Below are 24,698 nucleotides of genomic sequence, written 5' to 3'. Positions count from 1 at the left end.
TCGGTCTGCTTTCGAAAGTGATCAATTGGTTGAGGTATGTACAATACTCGCTTTCTAATACACTGTTTTTGCAAATCAAAACAGATCTCGTCAACATTGCAAAGCTGCAACAAGCCATCTTAGGCATGTGTTTTAGTCTTATACAGCTTTAGTCAACAAAGCAACTTTCCGTTCTAGGAGTAATATCAAAGTGGAATATCCATAATCCAAATGCCATTAACTTATAATGCAGTAGCCGAACTTAACCTCTAAACAATACAACTAACAATCATAGCTTCACGCAGATATTTACCCAAATTTGCATAAAGCCCATGCAGCTAAGACAAAACCTCAGTATTCAACCACAATTCCATTAACTTATAATGCCCAAACAGCCATGGACTCATGCATGCAGCTAACACAACAAGCAGGAACCGCATTGTGTTTTCACCGCACACAATAGAACAAATAGAAAGGAAAAATCGCAGAGACCACGCAGCTAAACAACCAAGTAATCATAATAACCCAAAGGCCGCGAACAGGGCAAAACCCAAATAGCAATGGTAGAGCTAAACAACCAAGTACCAATAATAACCCAAAGGGCACAAACACAGTCCGATTCATACCAACGTTGCATAACGGCTTGGGAGTCATCGGACCACCTGCCCTTCACCTCCAACTATGCGAGGCCCCCAATAACACCCCAAAACCTTTCCACCCCCAAAACCAACCTTTCCAACCTCCAAAACCTTGGTTCGACTTAGCTTATATCGCCTATAAAAGCCATGCAGATAAGAGAAACCCTCAGTATTTAACCAGAATGCCATTAACTTATAATGTTCAAATAGCCATGGACTCTTGAGGGAAACGAAGAGACAATAAACCCAAGTCGAGTAACTCTCCAGGATCTCGACCAGGGACAGTTGTCCGCCCACAAGACCACCACAGACGAAAAGTTGCACAGACTGCAGAGCTAAACAAGCAAGTAACAATATCCGAGCAACCAGGAACTCCACCACAGACGAAAAATCACACAGACTGCAGAGCTAAACAAGCAACTAACAATACCACCCCAAAGGCCACGAAGACAGTAAAACCCAAGCCGAACTTTCCAGCATCTCGAGCAGGAACAGCTGCCCGCCAATCAGACCACCATAGCGCATGCCAACCACAGTTAAGACAAATTCGTCTACTGTCCCTCTGTTGCTACTTTTTGATTTTGATTTCTTACAACAAAAGCAGATTCCTTGATTCAATTAAATCTCTATTTAAGATAATTAACCATAAATCTGTCTGCAAACACGAACCCCTGCAGTACTAACTATATGCTTTGTTTCAAAATTCAGTCAAATTGCAATATAAACAGTATTGGCAATTTCTCTGAGTTTGACGACCCAATTCTTTGTCAACAGACTTCTGCCAGATTTCAAAGGTACATAACATTTGCAAAATTTTGTCAATTGTTACTATCATAGTGCTTTTGCTGATAAGTATTTTTCTGCTAATGTCCTTGACATTGTATATCACCTTTGGCAGTCTGACAACCATAAATCTGTCTCTAAACATGAACCCCTGCAGTACTAACTAACTATATGCTTTGTTTCAAAATTTGATGTCAAATCGCAATATAAACAGTATTCGCAATTTCTCTGAGTTTGAAGACCCAATTCTTTGTCAACAGGCTTCTGCCAGATTTGAAAGGTACATAACATTTGCAAAATTTTGTCAATTGCTACTATCATAGTGCTTTTGCTGATCAGTATTTCTGTGCTAATGTCCTTGACATTGTATATCACCTTTGGCAGTCTGGCTAAACAGTATTGGCAATTTCTCTGAGTTTGAAGACCCAATTCTTTGTCAACAGACTTCTGCCAGATTTGAAAGGTACATAACATTTGCAAAATTTTGTCAATTGCTACTATCATACTGCTTTTGCTGATCAGTATTTCTGTGCTAATGTTCTTGACATTGTATATCACCTTTGGCAGTGTCACAGCAGCTGGTCAGCTTATCACAAAAGCTACAGTTGAAGTTGTAACATCTGAACACACAGTTGAAGTTGTAGGATCTGAACGCACAGTTGCAGCCATTCTAGGAAAGCCTGGAAATGATCTTGTTAAAATTCAGTAGTTAAGCTAGTATAAAGAAGCATAAATTTCTGCAAATTCCATGGGATCCCCTTCAACTGAAATTTTTGAAACATGCAGACTTGGAATGAACTGCTGTAATTGCTGGCAAAATGAAATTGTATTGACATAAGGCAAAATGTTGTAGCACAAATCCTATGTTCTTAAATGATCATCTTGTATGTGAACATTCATTTAGTCGAATGTTGCATTAACTATTAGTTAATAAAAATTGGCATTGGCAGTTTTTATTTTGTCTCTATGGCTCTTGATTCATTATGCTAATGTTTAATGCATTGATTATTACTTAATAAAAATTGCATTGGCAGTTTTTATTTTGTCTCTATGGATCTTGATTCATTATGCTAATGTTTAATTAAATTTCAATATCTCTGGTCCAATATTTTTTCATTATGCCAATGTTTAATGCATTAATTATTAGTTAATAAAAATTGCATTGGCACTATTTATTTTGTCTCTATGACTCTTGATTCCAATCACAAAGAAATAAAATTCCTTGAATAAAAAGATTCGCACATTGAAATGAACTACTATCTATTTCTTATTTAAAACAGTATTAATTGAATATGGCTTTCATAATTCATAACATGTAATATCATTCCTTCCAGTTGTATTACTTTCTTGTTACCACATATAAACTTTAATAACATAATAACTTTTAAAAAATCAAGCTATCAAAACATTATTTCTAACTAATAAAAAGTAATTTGAACTGTCAAAACATTATTTCCAACTAATAAATAGTTTCTAAGGTATAAAGTTTAATAACATAATAACTTTTAAAAAATCAAGCTGTCAAAACATTATTTCTAACTAATAAAGAATAATTTGAACTGTCAAAACATTATTTCTAACTAATAAATAGTTTCTAAGTAATAAATAGAATAATTTGAAGTGTCAAAACATTATTTCTGACTAATAAATAGAGTAATTTGAAATGCTATAGTCAATCTCCATTCTTTTATTATTTTCAATTATCCCAAATTTCGTCATTCTATATGACATCATATCTCCTATGCTTATGTTATATCAAATAAATGAATTATATCAAACTATACTTCCTAATTAAGATAATCACAAAATAGAAAAACAACTATGTTTAATGGCATCTGTTTATCTGTAATGTAAGTGCCTTCATTATACTTAGAAAAAATTTCAATAAGAAAACTAACTTGCTTAAATGGAACACAGATATTGCAAAAAGCAACAGTATACAACACCAAAAGATAATGAATTTTTTTCTTGCAGTTCATGATCAATTTACATTTCAACTCGTACAATTTAAATGTTTTTTTAATTTTAATCTTTTCATTTTAGTTTTTAATTTATAAAATAAACTTATCAAAATTGCTTTGCTATTGTACTTAGATACTATATTTACTAACCCAAAAGTACAAAAAAAACCAAAAGTCATGATCTTCTGCATCACAGCAAATTACTAATTAAATGCAACAAATCACTAATTAGGAATTAGATGCTGGGTTTATTTTCTTTGCTAACTAGTAATTGGACAAATTTAAAGTTCAAATTAAAGTTATGGTAAACAATATTTTTAAATAAATATATGTTTTGTTCTTTTGACCATGGAATAATTCCCCAATCATTGCCATTAACCCCAATGCAATCACTTATGTCCAAACATGTTGCTAGATATCTAATCTTTCAATTATGGGTTCAAGACTCCATAATTTTTAAATGCTATAACACTCTCCACCACAGATTCAATTAACAAATTTATATTCATATTAATGTTTATTTGCTCATTATCATTTTATGGATATTTCCATAATATTCAAATGAAAAAAAAAAACAAAATTCTATCTTTTATGCACGATGAATTCATTATTATGCATTTAAATATATTTTATACCCCATGCTTATTAAAATACATTGCTTACTTTAACACTCTAATTATGTCTAAAACTATTTTTACATTTATTACAATTCTTAACAAACGCAAAGTTCATTATATTTCACTCTTTGCATAAAGCCAAAAAGTCCATACAACAATTTGCTATCCAATTCAGTAAATCTTAATACAAATAAGTATGCCTACAACACACTAGTAATGCAAACTAGCTCTAAAAATAATGCAAATTAAACACCTTTTAAATCTCATCATAATAACTCACCAAACACTTTTGTTAACCGGCAGGGACTAGCGCCACAACAGTGGCTCCTTGTTATAAAGATGGAAGAAGACAACAATTCAAATGGATTATTTTAGGAGTACAAAATTATAAGACAATCGAAATGGGGAGCATATGAAAGAGTGGCAAAAAGCGATAAAAATATGTAAATTTGCAACTTGCGATCGTAGCCAACCATCCTTTCATTATAAGGAAACTTTGTTGGTTTCGTGGTAGCCTAACAAAGATAAAACAACATACACTTTGTACCTATCGAGCCATCCCCTTAATCAAATCTTATATTCCCTTCAGTCACTGTGTCGGCACTAATCGAACCATTCCCTTTGTGAGACGGAATCCGCCTTCAGTCACTGTGGTGGTGCTAATCCGATAACTGTCTGTCTGTGGCTCATTCACGGAAGAACTCATATCCCCGAGCACTGCAGAGAGCTTCGAGGGGATAAGGCTAGAGTGAGACGGGGCAGTTATAGGCTTAGGCGGGTCCCGGGATAAACTGATTTTATGACCATTTTTTTGCGAGGGGTAGTAGCCCTTCGCCATGTGTAGCGTATGTACCTCTTAGCAGAACAACCCATGGTGGCACACTTCATATGGGACCATCATGCTTGTGGTTCCTCGTAACTATTGCTGCCTATCTGTTGCTCATTCTGCTTCTCGAGATTCTTCTCATACCTAGGAAGAGGCCGATTCTTTTCATAAAACACTTGTTAGCATTTTGTTTTTAAGCACTATTTCAGAGATCATAAATTTAGCTGATCATACCTCGCTGTTGTTATGAAACACATAATATGGTTGATGGCAGTTACTTCAATAGTAATGATAATGTATTGTTTTTTACATTTGACATAAGCATTCTGTACCATTTTGAACCACATTTATACTGTTAATTTCTCAAGTTCCTTCTAAATAGAATGTTAGCTCTCATGAACATCTCCTATCCTAACTGACCCATTTTAAAACCGACCCAACAGCGTGGGCTTCCTACCTGCAAATAATAACAGAAAACACAAGCAAAATAAGACTGAAGGAAGTTTAATGTAGTCTATTTTGATTCTTTATTTGAAAAATATTGTCCGAACTTCAACATTCTCTATTGTTGTAAGGTATGGTGCTATTTTAGGCTGCTCCCTCAGTTTGCTGGCCATATAAAGATGAGCCATTCGCGATTTGGGCCTAATGAATGAATGCATGGTATGGAAAGCGTAGGAGCAAGCAATCAGAGGCCAATCATGGAGCTAGTCGGGGTTGGCCTCATTCACCTGCAACCAGATAAAAACCTAGCTGAAAGAATGAAGTACTAGAGCTTGTGTTGAGAGGGTCTTATTAAAGTAATTAGAGGCCAATCATGGCACTGGTCGAGGTTGGCCTTATTCACCTACAACCAGACAAAAACCTAGCTGAAAGAATGAAGTAACATAGCTTGTGTTGAGAGAGCTCATTAATTCTTTCTCATATCTGGAAGGATGATGAAGTAGAGATGTGGACTTATGTATGCATCTTGCTGCACATGTTTTTCTCTTAATTAGTTATTTTTTATATATATATTATTATTTATCTTATATAAAGATGCGCACTACTAATTTCTATTTATTCAATTAAAGTAATAATTGAAATTATAAATAAAAAATTTAATACGAAGTAAAACAACTTAAGTAAAATAAGTAAAGTGCTAGTTCGACAGGCATGCAGGGAGTGCGTGCAGCTCACGTGTCTCAAATTTTATCTTTAGGAGGAAGGAATGCTACAGAATGACACTGTAAGGATGTTTGAATGCGAAGAAGAGATTAGTGTACGCGAGGAGGAACAAATTGCAATGGTTTTGTATTGTAAACAAAATTCTCACTTCGTGACTCCCCAACTACTTCACTGGTTATCTCTCAGATGTCATTAATCTAACTAGTTAGCGAGCTACAACATATTTTTGCGTGAACTTTTGTTCAAAGATGTAAGTGCCTTTTCTTTTCCCTCAAACTTAATTTTAATTTTGATAAAGTTCAAGCGAATACAGACCAAAAGGGGTTTCTAACAAATAATAAAAAGCATATCTTTAATTTCAAACTGAAACCAGAATTTATATTATTTTTCAGTTAAATTTATCGCAGGAATATAAATTTACGACACTTCACAGAATGATAGAAATCCAACATCTTTATCACAGAAATTTTTTCGATTCTCTTCTCAAATGACAGACATGGAAGAAATTTATGGCAAAATTTAGTTGTTTTTTTTTTTTAATTCCAAATTCAAACTATAATTTAAATTATTTTCCATTAAATTTTTCGCAGGGATATAGATTTACGAGACTGGACGGAATGAGAGATGCTAGAGCTTGATCTTGAACTTTGATCGCTGTAATCTGGGTTTTACAACTGGGATTTTAAAATTTTCCAAATTTTAAAATATTACCAGAATTTTCAAAATATTTAAAATATTTGAAACCTGATTAGGCTAACCTGGTTAGACTACGGCCTTCATTAGGCATCCCCATTTTCTTTTTAGAAACATAGATGATACGTCTATTTGTTTTATAACTTTAATATATTGATAAGTTATTTGACTTGATGATTTTAATTTTATTTGTGCTATGCCTATTGTATTTTACATTATGTATTTTAGTTAAGCAAAATCAAGAAACTGAATGCTCTAAATCCAGAATTTGAATACTCTCATTATTCTGATTTGGAGATGCATTGATGACAGCGATCAGAGAACGATTCCTTAGCTTCCAGCCATCCAGTTTGATTCACTGTCCAAATTCTAATACTATATTTGGAGGAAATTTAATGGGGTTGAGAAGATGCTATGTTACTGGGAAATTTAATGATTGACAATAGGTTTGATTCACTCCCCAAATTCTAATTCTAATACTATATTTGGAGGAAATTTAAAGGGGTTGACCAGATGCCGTGTTATTGGGGAAAATTAATGATGGACAAGAGGGTAAATGTTGTAACAGTAATTATAACAATTTTTTTTTGATGTTATTCTATTTTTTAATTAAAAAATGATTGTTGAATTGAGGCTTTTGTGATCTATATCAGGTTTATAAGAGATTTTTTGACATTTGTCGACACGTTTCAAACCAATTAGTGTGATATTACTCATTAAATATGTTCTATTTCTTAAATTGTATGCATTCCTTTTATTATCTTGTGGGTTGGAATGATTACTGTACATCAGATTGAGTTTCTCTTCTTTTCCTTCATATATATGGGCTATTGCACTTTTATTATTTTCTGGATCAAATGTTAGGTGGCTCAAAGGGTTCCCAAACCAAGTCTCTAATTGAGATTGGTGACTCTGGCTTTGCACAGTTTGAAAAGAACGGATGTGGGGAATTTTGTGAGAGGCTGTTTGATAGGCTTGTGGATGACGAAATATTTGGATGAGATGTTCTTGTGCTCTAATTTAAGCATTTTGGGATCAATTGGAACGTGGTATGTGATAATAGTTCGTGTATTTTATATTTATTTTCAGCAATGTGACAGGTGAATAAAGGTTGCGCATGAGGTGTGATGTAAGTGGAGGTTGTTGCTGCCTTTGAATACATTGTGTATTTTTTTTTTTTTTAATTATGATAAATGAATTAAATTTGAACTTTCATCCTAACTTTGAGAATTAGGTTCTTGATCAAGGGGCATACCACCTCATTCATTTAAGTTCTGATCAAGGGGGCATACCACCTCATTCATTGTAATGTTGAAGATTAATGTTTGGACCGAGCATGGATACAAAAATTCGAAATTCAGTTCTTCACCGAATGTCCTACCTACATCTTTGATTTAAAAAAAAATAATGACTTGGTAAACTAATCTTGACCGTTAATATCAATAACAAATCACAATCGCAATGAAAAAATAGAGTTTCTTGAACGATGTTCAAGAAAATTTACAACGTAACAAATTGCAATGAAAAAATAGAGTTTCTTGAACGATGTTCAAGAAAATTTACAACGTAACAAATTGCAATGAAAAAATAGAGTTTCTTGAACGATGTTCAAGAAAATTTACAACATAACAAATTGCAATGAAAAAATACAGTTTCTTGAACGATGTTCAAGAAAATTTACAACGTAACAAATTGCAATGAAAAAATAGAGTTTCTTGAACGGATGTTCAAGAGAATTTACAGCATAATTGCAACCAGCCTAATTGCAAGAGGTGGACGAGTTTTGTCCTGATTCTAATAAAGTAAAATAAGAAATTAGCACATCTATTTAGAGATTTACACACACAATTCCGTTCATTCTCTGCATGTTTAAAATCCAAGGGTTACGAATCGTTGATGCTCCCCCTGCGCTCATCATGATCTTGACGATTTTCTGGTTTATCATAACTGTGTTCGGAACTGATTCCATTACATGACTCGAAATCATCTGTTGAAAACCAATCTTCCTCGAGCATTTTCGTGAACATTTCCTGTAACTGTAAAAGTTCGTCGTCTTTGTTGCTCTGCAATTCACAATATTCATTCACGGTTGACCATTAAAAAAAGCTGAAAACAGGCATATATATATATATATATATATATATATATATATATATATATATATAGATGATGATGATTTACTGTGGTCTTTCTCTTTCCAACTTCCATAAGGGTTACAGAGACCCTGTGTTCTAATATATAAAACATCAATCAGTTCATACCTGGACTCTTACAGTGGCCATTAGAGATGATATCTCATCAAGGAAATCGCAAAACGCCTGCAATAACCAACAACATGCCCTGCTTAGTACTGAGAGCTTGCATAATTCATCATATTAATTCAGTATACTGAACATGACAATCCATTAATCGATTACTGTCATTAATCCTCAGCAGAATTATGGTAAAGGATTTGCCAAAACTTTCCCATTGTTTATTGGTTTCATGCATGTTAGGATTGGAATTATAGCTAATTATATGATCTAAACTTTAATGAGCAAAGCAGAGACTCTGTAACTAACTTACATCCATATCTTCAGAGGACTCATACATGCCTGCATCATAGAGCGCTCTTTTCGTGTCATCGGACAAAACTGCAAACACAAGAATCATTCAGCTATCACGCGTAATATTATATAAATGCTAGGGGCATAAAAGTGCAGATTGTTCAGAATACCTGAATAAGCCTCTTGAATCTGCTGGAATCTGAGCTTGGCTGTTTCTGATGAAGAAGGATCTGTTGACCATTTATCAGGATGCCATTTCTACAACTCACGGATTGACAGAATCAGTACATAGCATTCATCAACATAAGTTACCCCACAGTAAACAAAAACAACAAATATTTTCTGCTCACCATTGCAAGCTTTCTGTAAGCGCTGCGTATTTCAGCAGTGGAGGAGTCCTTCTTAACCCCAAGAATGGAATAAAATGATGTAGTCTCCATGGCTCACATGTACTGATTTTGGATTAACACGATTATATGAAATACCTTCTATGGCAGGAAAATGAATCTCCACTGTAGAAAATCAAATCACATGATCATATATATCGAAAACCTCTGGCTTCTCTACATTGCATAACCGACATTAGGGGTCCAGCTATCTCTGGACACTTCTATCAATTTAATGGAAGGTTTCTTATAGATTGCAGCAAAGCAACCCCTGAGACAATGCAAGAAATCAAAACTTAATTGATTGCAGGTTATGCTTATCCCCATCCACCACCTAAAAAGTAAAAGGGCTGGTAAAGATCTAGAGGCTCCCTTTTGGTTCGAATTTGGAATGTCCAGATATTATGGTGCACGAAAGGCAAACACAACCTTTCCAGCGCTTATTTCGGAGCCTTACAGAGTCAGTAAAGATTGAACGTGTCAAAGTGGAACTGGCCGTCTATATTTGAATATTTTGTCTTCGGAAATTTCGGGATCCATAATGTGGTGGACATATCCTGAAGGTTTGACACCGCACAATGAATGAGAAATTATGTGGTTATGTGTTCTTCAAGCAACCAGCCGTCTGTGGGAGTTTTAGGAGTAGCAACAAGTTTCAACAGGAAGAATCCCAATAGCATGTCAGTGATTTAATTAGCTCAATAATGGAGCCCCCGTCGACACGCTTCCAGATTAGAATATTTTCTGGCAGTGACCACATAACGTGACACAATTAAAATTCTCTTCATTGGTACTAAAGATCGACTGGTTAGTGTCAGAAAATCCAGAACGTTCCCAAGAGCTATCGTACCGCTTGAGTGGTAAATCAAAGAAATTTAGTTTGTTATTTTTTTAATAAAAGGTAATTATATTATTCAGTAAAAAAAACCATAGTTGACCTATAAAACCACAGTTTACTCGTCACACGGAATTTTTTTTTTTAAACATTTGCCATGATTAATTGGGAATCACAAATTTCAGTTGCCAGATTTTTTGAAGTGTTGAATCTATACATGTAATGTCTACATTATTTTCTGAAAATATTATATTTATATATAAAAAAATTAAATAACAAAAATTCATAATTTATCTATTTTTTTTTTAATAATTAAAACAGCAATAACTCAAATTAAAATAAGATTTCTCTAACCTAATTAGCTTTGCTTTTTTAAAACCAAATTTTAATTCATCCTTCCGACATATATAATAATTATAATAATTAAAACAGCCATGACTCATGTTAAGATCTCTCGAACTTAACTTTGAACAGCAAATCAAGCTTGAACACAAATACACCCCCCATAATTATAATAATTAAAACAGCCATGACTCATGTTATCTCGAACTTAAATTTGAACAGCAAATCAAGCTTGAATACAAATACTAAATGCATGCATATAAGGTTTATCAAACTCTAAAATGAAGTTGATAATTAAAGAAAAAAATATTAGTTATTAAGAACCATATATTATTGTGATTAAATTTTTTGGGCTTGATTAAAATTAGTCACAATTAAACAATATCTCTCTAATTCTCAACTATTTAAATTAAAATTAAATTTTAAAATATCATTTTTTATATAGAAAATTAAAATAATTCATTAAATTATTACAATGAAAATTTAGTAGTTTGATATCTTTACAATAAAAAAATAAAAAATAATGGAATTTTCTTTCGAATTTATTAAAGTTTCCATCTAAATGTTTCTTTTACAAAAATATAAATTTTAACTTTAATTTTGTCATTATAATTATTCAGGTGTGTGTGTTAACTGTTATGTGTTTTTGATGAAAATGAGGCTTTAGTCTATAATGATTTAACAAAAAATTCTTGTGGGATCTATTTCACAATCCCAAAGTCACTAATCACTGCCTATGAGAAGTAACCCCTAGTATCTTTTCTGTTAACAATATATAAGACCAACCAAGACTAATTTTTTGGATGCATCATATCATATTGAATTTCATAAAAACTTTTGTTTTGTTATATTTAATTGATAGTAATTGCATTGTTACAATTCGCTTCCCCTACTTAAAAGGACCTTAAGGGAAGATGGAAGAAGTATTTTAATTCATTTACGCCTAACATTTTTCCTACTTTTACATTTTGGTCTATGTATGCAAAGCCATACAAATAGTGTCACCAACCTTGTCATTTCTTGTTTGATTAATAGTTCCACAATTTTCTAACACATTTCTCTAAGGCTCATGGCATCTATATTCTGGATGTAACAATAACACTAAATTAAACATTATGTTACACTTGACCCCAGAATTCATAAGTATAGGAAAATAGGGTTGATCTTAAACTTGACCTACTATAGTCCATTCCTTATGACCATGCATTGTCTGTCAACTATGTCAAATATAAATGACTACAATTGTATAATTTAAAAATAAATCTTGCCATAAGTGCTAGAGATATTCACCTAACTTTTAGTCCAAATTAGTTTGCTAAATTATCTCATAGTGAGCCATCGCTCTACCTAGCCACTATTTTTTCTCTCAATTGTACCATTTTTCTATGGTACAATTATCAAACAGGTTGATTTAATTAAAACAATGTATACAACATCATATGAAATATGGCATGATCTCTATCAACTGATCAAGTTTTGAGCATTGGCTTAAGGTGGTACTTGTCCACAGTTAGTATCTCAATTTTTGTAAATAGTGTCTAAAGCCTTGCATAAAGAGCATTTGTGCCTATGTTGAGGTTAGAAGCACCAAAGATAGAAAAGCATGTCCTCTACTTGTTGGCAGCTTGTTTCACTGCATTCTTCTTTTTCCACAAAAAGGCATAGAATAGGTTAGAACAATATAACAAAGAAGAAGGTGTGAAAGTTCAAGAAGAATCTAGAAATTTAACAAGGTAATATTGGAAAGCTTATAGAATCTAAACAATGGAATTTGTTCAAGGGGAAAAAATGAAATGAAACTAATGATTCTATGTTCAAGAACCAAGATATGAAATGTTGATGATCTAAAGCTAACTACTATAAAAGACTTCAATTAGGTATAAGAGCATGAGACTCTAAGTATTTGTAATTAAATATGAAACGAGGAAAACCTAGATGGTCTTTTGGCAAGTGGAAAAGAAAATTATGGGTTTATGAAGAAAAAATAGAATCCTCAGAAATTTTGAGCAACAAAAAGTAAAAATCTAAATTATCTCAAATTTACTAAGAAATATGGCATGCTATCAAATGGATCAAGTTTTGAGCATTGGTTTAAGGTGGTACTTGCTCACAATTGGTATTTCAATTTATGTAAATAGTGTCTAAAACATTGCATAAACAACATAATTTTTTGTTCCTATGATGAGTTTGGATGCACCAAAGACAAAAAAACATGTCCTCAACTTGTCAATAACTGAATTGATTGCATTCTTCCTTTTGCCAAAGAGGCTTTGGATAATTAATTAGAACAATACAACAGAAAAGGAATTTTGTAGGGACAATAACTGTACAAAAAATTAATGACGTAATATTGGAAAACTTATACAATCTAAACTATTGGATTTGCTAAGGTGAAAAAAAAAAATGACACCAATGGTTCATTTTATGTTCAAGAGAGCAGATATGAAATGCTAATGATCTAAAGCTAATCACTGTAAAAGACCAATTAAGTATAGAAGACCATGAAACTTTGAAAATTTTTAATTAAATATAAGATGATCAAAACCCACATGGTCTCTTTACAAGTATAAAAGAACATCTAGGTTTGTTAAGAAATGAACTAAATGAATATTGAGAATCTTTGGAAACTTAAAGCAACAAAAAATAAAATCCTCTCCTTTTCATTACTTGCCAAAACTCAAAGACATATTCTTGATTGTCAAAAGAAGAGAAAAAAATAGTTACCAAAATGGGTATGGAAGGCCTGAGATTGAATTTATCTGGTCACTTTGAATTAGATACATAAAAGTCATTAAGGTATGGAGACACTGTATCTTCTTCTAGGATCTGAACTACTTGGTTTTTTGTTGGATGTTCTTTAGGATTGGAAGTTATGCACCGCACAATGATCTGTAAAACTGCTTGTACAACCACAATCACAACATGTATCAACAATTTCTTCCAGCGTATTTTTCCTCAAATAGTGTGTTCACCTGCATTTGGAATGGGGATATCAATGTCATAGTGTGTATTCCATTCTATACTCAATTAGAAATGCAGTTGTCTAATCATGATGGTGAAGCTAGTAGTAAAAACTTTGGGCATTTTTGTTGAAAATGCAACAAGATGATGGAGCTTAGTGGAAAGGAGTCTCCTTCACTAAGTGGGCCCGCAGGCTATTTTTGGCGCAAAGTCTATTTTTAGACATATGGATCATGGTCTATGAGTTGCAGGATGCTATTTGTGGATGATTGGTCATGTTGGTAAAAATAGATGGACTTCTATTTTTAGACATATGGGCGGTATCTATTTTTAGATTGCCAAGCTAAAAATAGAACAGTCGAATATTATTAGCTCATAATAATATTTGGACTATAAACATTATCTTATCCTCTTGGAGAACTTCAGTTCGAGCTACAGATGTGGCACATGCAAGTGTCAGAAGGAAATACCCTTTTCTTATGGGTCAGTTGAGCTATTGCATGATGGACTTCAGTTAGAACTCAAGTGGTTGAGTTTGGTGGAGTTGATTGAGGAGTTGATGGAGTTGTGTTTAGTTTGACTTGGTTGAACTAGTTGTATTTAGTTTAACTGCGAATACACTAGTGATGAGTGATGTGAATTAATTATTAATTAATTCACTAATTATTAATTCATAAAGCAATTAAAAATACATCAGTTAACTCAGTGCATGGACAGTTCAGTGGAGACAGGTGTTAGAGGTTGAGATTGCTATCAGTTGTGACTATAGTTGTGGATGAGATTGTGCACATGCATAGATTGAGTATTGCCAATGAGGATTGTGTGGTTTAGCCAAGGAAATACGAGTTTGGTTCAACCATTCATCATTATTCTCTTGCAAGATTGCGTAGTGGAGGCAGGCAAAGCAGTGGAGGAGATTTGAACCTGTGATTGATTCAGATTTGAGCTAGTTTTGTGTGTAACAGGTGGAGATAGTACTGAGTACTTGTGAGGATTATTGTACTATGTATTGTTACATGTTCTCAATCATTATATTATACAGATAGTGTGGGGTTTTCAGCTGTATGCTTTCCCTGGGTTACATACTGTGTTAATGTGCGCATGCGATTGATGTTTCATTGTTTTTAATGCTGCGAAATTGATGATCAACGTAGAGGAGGTTATGTATTATGCATGTATTCCGCAATAGTGTATAATCGGGATAATCTCTGTGAATAAGTGTTTAATTATTCAAAATTTCTACAATTTTAAATCACAAGTTCTTAGATTACTATGACTTTAAAATTAAATTATCATGATATCTATGACTTCAAAATTAAATTATCATTTTAATTATAAAATGATAAAATACAACATAAATTACCCATCCAACAACATTCAAACCTTTGATTACAAATTATTGGCATGTTGGCCATTTGCCACTAAGCAACTCTAACAGAACAACTCCAAAGTTGTATACATCAGATTCCTCTTTTGCTCACCCACTTTGCAGATACTCTCTCAATTGACTGTCATTGGATAAAAATATATGACTACCTTTGGTGATACAGAATCTCTAAATCCTAAAAAGGGGTAGAACTAAAGGAAATCGGTACTTGGTGCCAAGCAGCCAAATGTGCCAGCTATAATGGTGGCCACATGTGTCTCATCGTCTTCCAAGAATTTGGAAGACCGAAGTCTGATACATGTGACTCCAAATTCTCAACCAGCAATATATTGCTGGGCTTTACATCACGATGTACAATGCGAGGATAGAAATCTTAGTGCAGATAAGCAAGATTTCAATCTGCTCTAAATGTTATTTTCAATCGAGTACTCCATTCCAGAGTTGATTTTGTTGATTCCAAACACCAAAATTCTAGATGCTAGACAATATTGAAAATATTATAATCTACCTTAAAATCAGAACTAAAGTCATCTCGAAAGATTTCATTGAATTTCACAAATTTCACATTGCCAATATACTAACCATGTAGTAACTCGTCCAAGCTTCCCAGAGGCAAGTAGTCATAGATAAGAAGTTTGGCCGATGGACAATTGCAATAACCTCACAAATTCACAAGGTTTCTATGTTTGATGTTTTCCAAAATCTCAAGCTCTCTTTCAAAGAGGCAATCTGATCTTTACCCCATTGTTCATAATTTTCTTCACTGCAAATGCACTATTGTCATCCATCACCAATTTCTACACGGTACCAAAGCCTCCAAACCAAATGATATCAATATCATCAAGTGTTTCAATTCTCTTTATTATATCTTGAGATGTATGTGGCTGATCTCCATGGAACATGACCAGCTTAGCATCTGTGATATAACACATTTGAGAGAGATTTTTATCAATTTCCACCTGATAAGTTGAAAAAGATTAGCAAATATACTTGCTGGATATTTGTTTGCTGCAGGAGCTGCTGCTCCATTTTGGTGTAAGATTGCTTGACCCCATCATTCTTGTACAAAAAAAGTATCATAAGAAGAATAGGACAGCAAGAGCCATGCCCATTGTCATCATTGCTCCGATGAGGATTCTGTTTGAAACTAGCTCTGATGGCTTAGTTGATGCTGATAACATCCAAAGAATTCAATAAATCAGAGTCAAAATATATCAAGATGAGTTCCAAATTGTCCAAGACATTACGCAACAACAGTGGCACAAGGGTAAATTCAAGTTCAAAACTCTTGCTAGGGAAAGGGCAAATGAGCATATAAGACACCAATCTGAAGTCTTGGATATATTCCTTGGATCTACATCACAATTTGAGTTGGATATTATAGCAGGGAATCCCAATGAATTCTTGCAAAGTGTGTCCAATCGTTGACCACATAAAGCCAAGTTTCCCAGGAACCTAAAAATCACGTCCAAGAAGTTATCGTCTTAGATTTTACAACAATAAACATGTTTCAAAAATTCATATGGAAAATTATTTGAATTTAACAAGAATATTATTTTCCTACTTGTTGATAAATCAGAATATGTTTAAACAGTTTACAAAATATATATTATAAATCAAAATAGGAATTACTTGAAAGGATATTAAACAGCTTACAAAATATATATTATAAATCAAAATAGGAATTACTTGAAAGGATATCAGTAGATACTTAAAAAGGATCCAATCACAGTAATTTCTATGCAAGGTTAGTTATAAAATTGGAAAAAATCTTTAACACAGATTTATGAATCAATTTTAAAATTAATCTAATTTAAGGGTTTGCCAAAAATGGCCTAACACATAAGGATGCTTGTAATCATGGCAGTGACATACCTTTTGACTGTCTGTCAAAATAGATTTGATGTTCTGAACGTAAGTGCCACGGTTGTACTCGCCCTTTGGGAAAAGAGGTTCCACTTGATAGTACCAAGGCCGACCTGGTTCTTCCTGATTATGTGCTCTGCGTCATCACTGTGCCACCCCTCCACTTTCTGCACCCACTACCTCACGACCTTGTTAATCACGGTGCCTTTCCCTAGATGATTATGTTGGATCTTTGTGTATAGATACTCCACAACTTTCTCTGTAATGCCTGGACAGTATTGCGATTCCGGCATGGAGTGTTGGGCTTCATTGGGGAACCACCCATTCCCCATGGTCATGTTATTTACCCATTGTGCACTGATTGGCACCTGACTGGTTGGTGGATGGTTTTTCATCCTTTCCAAAATAAAATGTAATAGTTTTGAATAAGAAATCACTATGTTAATATCTAAAAATTATGATATGAATATTGCCATTGTAATCAAATTACATTGTTATATCAGCTACAATATCCATCCAATTACATTGTGATATGAGTTACAAGATCCATACCCATGTTACTTAATAATGTAATAACTACTTTCCATTAAATAATCAAACAATAATGAATTTGATGTTGCCCATACCCATATTTCTTAATAATAAACAATAATGAATTTGATACTATCCTCTTAATAATAAACAATAATGAATTTGATACTATCCTAGAAAATCTATTAGAGTTACAAATAAATTTAAAATTCATTTTAGTTGAGATTTGTTGTATTCGGATAAAATGTAAAATTTATTTTTTTCCCGTAAATTATTTTTCTTTTAATGTTTTGTAAAGGTAAAAGTATAAAATTTATTTGTAAAGGTAAAAGTATAATATTTATTTGTTAATATATATGTAAAAATATATTATTAGATATTATCATTAAAAGTGAGTTATTATAATTATTATTTAAGGAAAATTATGTTATTTGAAATAATTTATTGATTATTTATAAATAATTATTTTTTTACTTTTGTTAGATTTGTTACTTATTTCTTTACATTTAAAAAGATAAGTTAAAAAGGATAAATTCTTAACTAATAGAAGTAATTTTAGTCTTTACTCTAAAGACTATAAAATGTGGTTTCAACCTAGATAGTATCCATAAGAAAGTCAATTTCCTTTCTTTTAATTTTTTTATGTCTGTATGTTTTGGGTTATTAACCTATTTCCTTATATCTAAAGAAGAGAAGCATTTTTAGGTCTTCCTCCAACAACCATAAAAGTTAGTTTCAATGTAGATAATATTCATAATAAAGCCAATTTATTTTATTGTTATGGTTGAAGATATCTTTAGTAGAGCGAGCTATTTTTGAGAGCTCGGAGGCCCTCCACAGTGCAAAGATCTTGTCACGGAAAGTTACATTTAAAAATATAAAAATAATAATTTAAATAAAATAAATAAAAATAGTAATAACAAAATAAATTAATGTCAACCATAATTTAAAATACTTCAATTTGCACCTTAACTTTACATAATTTTATATAGAAATATGAAGTAACCGAAAGTAAAAAAAATTACTTTTTAGTATAAAGAAGAAATATAATTTCTTCACTAAAATTACTTTTTAGTATAAAGAAGAAATATAATTTCTTCACTACTTATTAGTAAAAAAATTAATTTAAATGTAAATTCTTCAGTATTTAATATGGAGATAACAAGAAATAGTAGTATTGCTATTACATAATGTGTAATTCATTCTACTTTTAGTTTAATAATAATAATAATAATAACAACAACAACATATGATATTTAAAACCAAAATATATTAATAACAAAAAGGTATTTAGTAAAATATTTAAATGTCCATATTGAATAACATAATTTTATATAGAAAAAAATATATAAGATTTCAATACTTTCTTTGAGTTGTTTTTTTTTTAACATGAAACATATATAGAGAGGGAAATATGGAGATAATTCTTATTCCATTAATATCTACTTTCTAATTCAATGTATGAGAGATATTTGTAATTCTTTCGATGCTTAATATGAATTTGATATGTAATATTTAGAAAATATTAATAATGAAAATAATTAAATGTAATGTCTAGAATGTGAATTATATATATATATATATATATATTTTATTTATTTATTTATTTATTTATTTAAATAAGACTAATTCTATTAATGTAACAAAAATGGTACAAGGAGGCACCGACCTCTACAAAGCAAGCCTTAGATTATGCCATGTTTAACAACCAATAAATGAAAGTGACTTCTCGCACCCGGAAACCAGTCCAAAACTAGAAGTGTTTGCTGCCCACGCAGGGGTAACAGCTTGTAATGCTAGAGTAGTATAGTTTGTCGAACAAACATCAAAATTAACAACAATTTCATAAAAGAAACAACAGAATAGACCCCTAAGGATGGGAGCCGGGAACCCAAAACAAAAAAAAAACTTTGGCCAGCTAGGTGTCAGTAGTAGGAGGATATTCTTCCACTATCAGACACCTGTATGCTTCCATGTCATTTTCCTCGTCCTGTTGATCTCTCGGCGTTGCTTCCATAGTCTTGAAGCGGCCTGACTTATTGCATCCCTGAGCTGAGCCTGAGCAGTCCGGAGCTTATTCATGACTTCTATGTGTCCGTGAGCTGTTGCCACGGGCTATAAATAAAATATTTCAATGTCAACTCTCTCTCTCTCTCTCTCTATATATATATATATATATTTCAATGTCAACTCTCTCTCTCTCTCTCTCTCTATATATATATATATATATTTCAATGTCAACTCTCTCTCTCTCTCTCTATATATATATATATTTCAATGTCAACAACATATCTATTGTACCAATCTAGATCTACTTTAATTTCAGATCTAACAAGCACTGAGAGGAATCAAATCTCTTCACTCTAAAAGATGTTTGCATCTCAAGAGATTTGATTCCTCTAGACCCTTAGTAGATCGAGAATTAAGATGAATCTAGACTAATAACATCTAGCCTTAATTTCATATAAAAAATTAAATATTATCATGATTATAATTTACCATCTTATTTACCATATTATTATTTTTAAAATTATCTAAAATACATAAAATCTAACCTTAATTCCATATTAAAAAACCAAATATTATCATAATTATAATTTACCATCTTACTTACCATACTATTATTTTTAAAATTATCTATCTAGGAAAGAAATAATATATATATAATCCAATTATATTAAAAAAATTAAATAAATATTTTTATAAAAAAATAAGTTTTTGAAATTGATTGATTGCATTGCAATACATGTTTATTTAGATATAATAGACATGCTACAGTAATTATCTACATAAAAACCATTTAAATCAAATGGTATAGTATCATATACACAATTATAGCATTTTGTATATTGATTTTTTTTAATAAAAATATTAAAGAAGTAATATTAGTATGATAAATATATGAGTTTAGTGAATACATATAATGTTTCTAATTTAATAATATTTTTGTCAATATTATTTTAATTTAATAATAATATTTATTTTGTTAATAATGCTTACTTTATAAAATTATATTAATAATATTTTTATGAATCAAATTCTAAGATGATTTAGAATTTGTTTTTACTCATCTAATTATCCTTAAACGTATAGATGTATGAATATATAAATATAATATACAAGTACGTACGTATGTGTTTAATATAATTGTTTTCATATATTTCTGGTAATATTGTAATTTTTTTTTGGTTATTTTGATTTGATTTTATTTATTAAAATATTTTGTAAAATTATTATATTTATTGTTATTTTAACTTTAATTATATTTTATTAATTTAATAGTTTTTTTATTTTGATTTTATTTTATTTATTAAAATATTTTGTAAAATTTTTATACATTTTAATTTTAATTCTATTTCATTTATTTAATAGTTTTTGGAAAAAATATTATGTGATGCTTATTAACTGAGAAAAAGTTTAAGAAAGTGTATTAATAATTTTTAAAATGAATATTATATTTTAAAATATATTAAGTTTTTAAAAGATTTTATAAAAAATTAGTGGTTTTTAAAGTAAATAAATTTATCTTTTGATCCAGGTGTGAATTATTACAATATCTTTTTCGAGATTTACGACATGAGTGATAAGATGGGTGGTCACCTCTTGTCTCAAGCGTGTGTGGTAGTTGGTGATGGACGACGGTTGGGAGTATGACGTTTAATGTGGTAGAGGGTGCTATAGAGGTAAATCACCAAGTGGTGGAGGAATGAAACTTGTTTAATGCAATTGCCCCGGTTGAAGGAGGTGGTCGCATTGGAGGTCTTTGGTGCTCGGAGGTTAGAATGTCGGCCTGCTCGGGTTGGTGTCGTCGGGTCTTGGACGGGCTTACCACCCTCTGGTTTATGGCGCTGGTATGTGGGTTTGAGTGATCATAGTGTGTTTTGTGGCTGTGGGTCGACCTTTTGGAACCGACCCTCGTTATCTCCTTACTGTGGGTTTGTCCAATGTTTAGTTAATTTTATAATAGGCAAGATGGTGCATTCGACCCCTGGTGCCTGCTCATCAAGAAATGGAAACCAGGGTAAGAAAAGGAAGAAAGAAATGAAAGGTGGAAGAGGCTCCCCCTCTGCCATGCCTCCGAAAAAAAGGGGCAAAAGGTCGGATGTACAGGTCATAGGGAAGCAATGAAAGCTTATACAATTGGTACTCCAGCCCATGTGCGTCAGATGATTGCGTCTTGGGAGTCAGAGCTTAACCAACAAGCAGAGACTGAAATGCAGGTGACAGACTGGTGTCTCTTAGCTCCGGATCCAGGGCATACCTGTGGCCATACCACCCAGTACAAGCAGGCAATTCTTTTGTATTGGCTCATGAATAATTTGATGTCTAAATCCATTATGACCGTGTTAACCAACACAACTAAGTTAGACCCTGGCCTCCAGGATATCCAGAAAGAATTGCAACTGATCCAATTCTAGATCTAGCAACAGAATATTCACATGGGTCGTATTGAGAAGCAACTCTTGTGTCTCTTTCAATCAGAGTTACCTGGTTCTAGTGCTAAGGACCCTACTCCAGTAGAGTCCTCTGAATATGAATAATGTTTAGGATGTTTGAGGACTTTTTTTTATGTATATATATATGATGTAAATGCCGAATAGTAGGTATTATTTTAGTTATTTTGTTGTGGATGAACCTTGGTACTTAGACACCTAGGTCTATACGGCCAAGTTTGATAGACTTAAACTTATGAGATTTTGGATGGCTTATAATGTGTTTCGGTGGCCAACATATCTGGTTTCCCAATGGGCAAGTTGAGGACACCGAACTACTTTTTATGATTGTAACTTGCCTTGCTTATGAATGAAAGAAGAGGTCCTATGAAGCTTACAAAAAAAAAATGTAAATAAATTTATTTATAGAATATATTATTTAAAAAAATACAAAATGATAAATTTGTTTTAGGTAAAGCATAGAAAATTTACCAAAATCTTAATTTCAACCCTTAAAATTTCCCATCATTAATGAATGCAATGTTATTGTGACTTTTAAAAAAACAAGTAAAAATTTTAATATTATAACTAGCACAATCACATTAATAAATGTGGTTAATAAACGTCGTTAGGCGCATATAAAGCACATATATCAATTATCAATAATATTAAGAATTAATGTTATTATCAGTAATATTAATATAAAACATAAGAACCATATTAATAATAATTAATATTATATTATTACTATTATATTAAATAATAATAATAATAATAATAAATAAATAAAGATAATAATGAAGTAATTATGAAATAAATATTTAATAAAAATCAAACAACAATTTAAATGTGGTTGATATGAAATTCAACTTTAAGCACTCCACTAGAACACAATTATTAAACGCTAGCCTCTTCCAAAATACTTCGAGACTGATAACAAAAGTTGCTCCAATTCAAATAAGCAAGCTAATGATCACGACCATTCACGCTTTCCAACCAATCCCTTCTCGCATTGTCTTTCATTTTTGCATAATGTTGAAAAGGAAAAGACGATGAAATCTGCAAACCATCTATTGATTTCACTGTTGATATAGTTGTAAATGTTTGACCCTGCCTCTCTCCATCTCCAATATCTACAATGGCTCATTATAAGGGAATAATGTTAAACCCAAGGGATAAATATTATAAACTGAAGGTATAAAAATCCCAAGATAAATATTATAAACCCTAAAATAAACATAGTTGACCATGATTTACCATCATTGATTTTCATACTGAGACGATTTTTGTCACAATGTGATGTTGGACCATAGTTGACCATGGTTGATTTTCGTATTGAGACAATCTTTGGCACATTATGACATTGGAACATCGTTGACCATGGATGACCATGCTTGTAAACCCAAATGATTTGTATTAAAATGTAGGATTAATATTATAAACCCTATGAATAATATTATGCCCTAGGAATATGAGTCAAATAAATCCAGGGGATTGATATTATAAACCAAAGGGAATAATAAACCCAAGGGAGTAATTCTAAAACCCAAAGGTATTATAAACCCAAGGGATTAATATTATAAATGCAAGGTATATAAAGCATAAAGGGACTAATATTATAAACCCAAGGTATTAATACTAAAAACCCAAGGAATTAAAAACCCAATGAATCGATAATATAAACCCAACAGAATAATATTAAACCCAAGCGATTAATATTATAAACCCAAGGTATATACACCCTAAGATAAATATTATAAACCGAAGGGAATAATAAACCCAAGGGAATAATATTAAACCTAAGGGATAAATAACCCAAGAAATATAAACCCTAAGATAAATATTTGTCACAATGTGATGTTGGAATATGGTTGACCATGATTGATTTTCATATTGAGACAATGTTTGTCACAATGTGACATTGGACAATAGCTAACCATCGTTGATCGTGGTTGATCTCCATATTGAGATAATCTTTGTTACAATGTGACGTCAGACCACGATTGACCATGGATGACCATGGTTGTGACAATGTGACATTGGACCAAGAGATAGTCTTTGTCACAATGTGACCATGGTTGACCATGATTGAACCCAAAGGTATTATAAACCCAAGAGAATAATATTAATCCCAAGGGATTAAAAACCCAACAAATTGATAATATAAATCCAAGGGAATAATATTAAACCCAAGGGATTAAAAACCCAACAAATTGATAATATAAATCCAAGGGAATAATATTAAACCCAAGGGATTAATATTATAAACCCAAGGTATATAAATCCTAAGATAAATATTATGAACCCAAAGGAATAATAAACCTAGGGGATTATAAACTCAATGGAATAATATTAAACCCAAGGAATATATACCCTAAGATAAATATTATAAACCCCAAGATAAATATTTGTCACAATGTGATATTGGAATATGGTTGACCATGATTGATTTTCATATTGAGACAACGTTTGTCGCAATGCGACATTAGACAATGGTTGACCATCATTGACCATGGTTGATCTCCATATTGAGACAATCTGTGTCACAATGCGATGTTGGACCATGGTTGACCATGGATGACCATGGTTGTGACAATGTGACATTGGACCAAGAGACAATCTTTGTCACAATGTGACCATGGTTGACCATGGTTGAGACAACCTTTGTGACAATGTGATATTGGTTGATTTTCATATTGAGAAAATATTTATCGCAATGTGACGTCGGAGCATGGTTGACCATGATT

The 24,698-nt window shown here is 32.0% G+C and overlaps 1 protein-coding gene, 1 long non-coding RNA gene and 1 pseudogene across 6 annotated transcripts in view; 1 reads left to right on the top strand and 2 right to left on the bottom strand.

The window, feature by feature from the left end:
• The window catches only part of LOC149179473 (uncharacterized), a 59,043-nt gene extending 51,135 nt beyond the window's left edge, over positions 1-7,908 (top strand). For 3 of the 5 annotated variants that reach the window (XR_016258927.1, XR_016258925.1, XR_016258924.1), the window contains 2 exons: positions 5,958-6,221; positions 6,562-6,680. This is a non-coding gene — a long non-coding RNA (uncharacterized LOC149179473). Of the gene's footprint in view, positions 1-5,957; positions 6,222-6,561; positions 6,681-6,976; positions 7,190-7,590 lie in introns of those variants that run through there. The other 2 variants (XR_016258926.1, XR_016258928.1) reach the window with 2 other exon arrangements.
• Positions 7,909-8,414: 506 nt separating this feature from the next.
• LOC149179472 (uncharacterized) lies at positions 8,415-10,010 on the bottom strand. Its single transcript, XM_089423838.1, has 5 exons — positions 9,561-10,010; positions 9,381-9,468; positions 9,230-9,297; positions 8,926-8,982; positions 8,415-8,727 (listed from the first exon to the last, which is right to left on the bottom strand). Exons 1-5 carry the CDS (start codon positions 9,648-9,650, stop codon positions 8,548-8,550), a joined length of 483 nt encoding a protein of 160 aa, XP_089279964.1. The 5' UTR covers positions 9,651-10,010; the 3' UTR covers positions 8,415-8,547.
• Positions 10,011-13,536: 3,526 nt separating this feature from the next.
• On the bottom strand, positions 13,537-17,319 carry LOC149179471 (LRR receptor-like serine/threonine-protein kinase FEI 2; annotated as a pseudogene).
• Between the last annotated feature and the right edge of the window lie 7,379 nt (positions 17,320-24,698).

Source organism: Pinus tabuliformis, chromosome 4_1, assembly GCF_031772625.1.
Source record: "Pinus tabuliformis cultivar Carrire ecotype Pingquan chromosome 4_1, CPIR1, whole genome shotgun sequence".
Lineage (NCBI taxonomy): Eukaryota > Viridiplantae > Streptophyta > Pinopsida > Pinales > Pinaceae > Pinus > Pinus tabuliformis.
This window is presented reverse-complemented; position numbering and strand designations above follow the sequence as displayed.

Excerpts from the sequence above, each read along its gene's own strand:
- LOC149179472 (XM_089423838.1), bottom strand. The coding sequence starts at position 9,650 with ATGGAGACTACATCATTTTATTCCATTCTTGGGGTTAAGAAGGACTCC. Across the intron at positions 9,469-9,560 it reads CTTACAGAAAGCTTGCAATG|AAATGGCATCCTGATAAATG; the intron begins GTGAGCAGAAAA and ends CGTGAGTTGTAG. Across the intron at positions 8,728-8,925 it reads TGGCCACTGTAAGAGTCCAG|AGCAACAAAGACGACGAACT; the intron begins GTATGAACTGAT and ends TGTGAATTGCAG.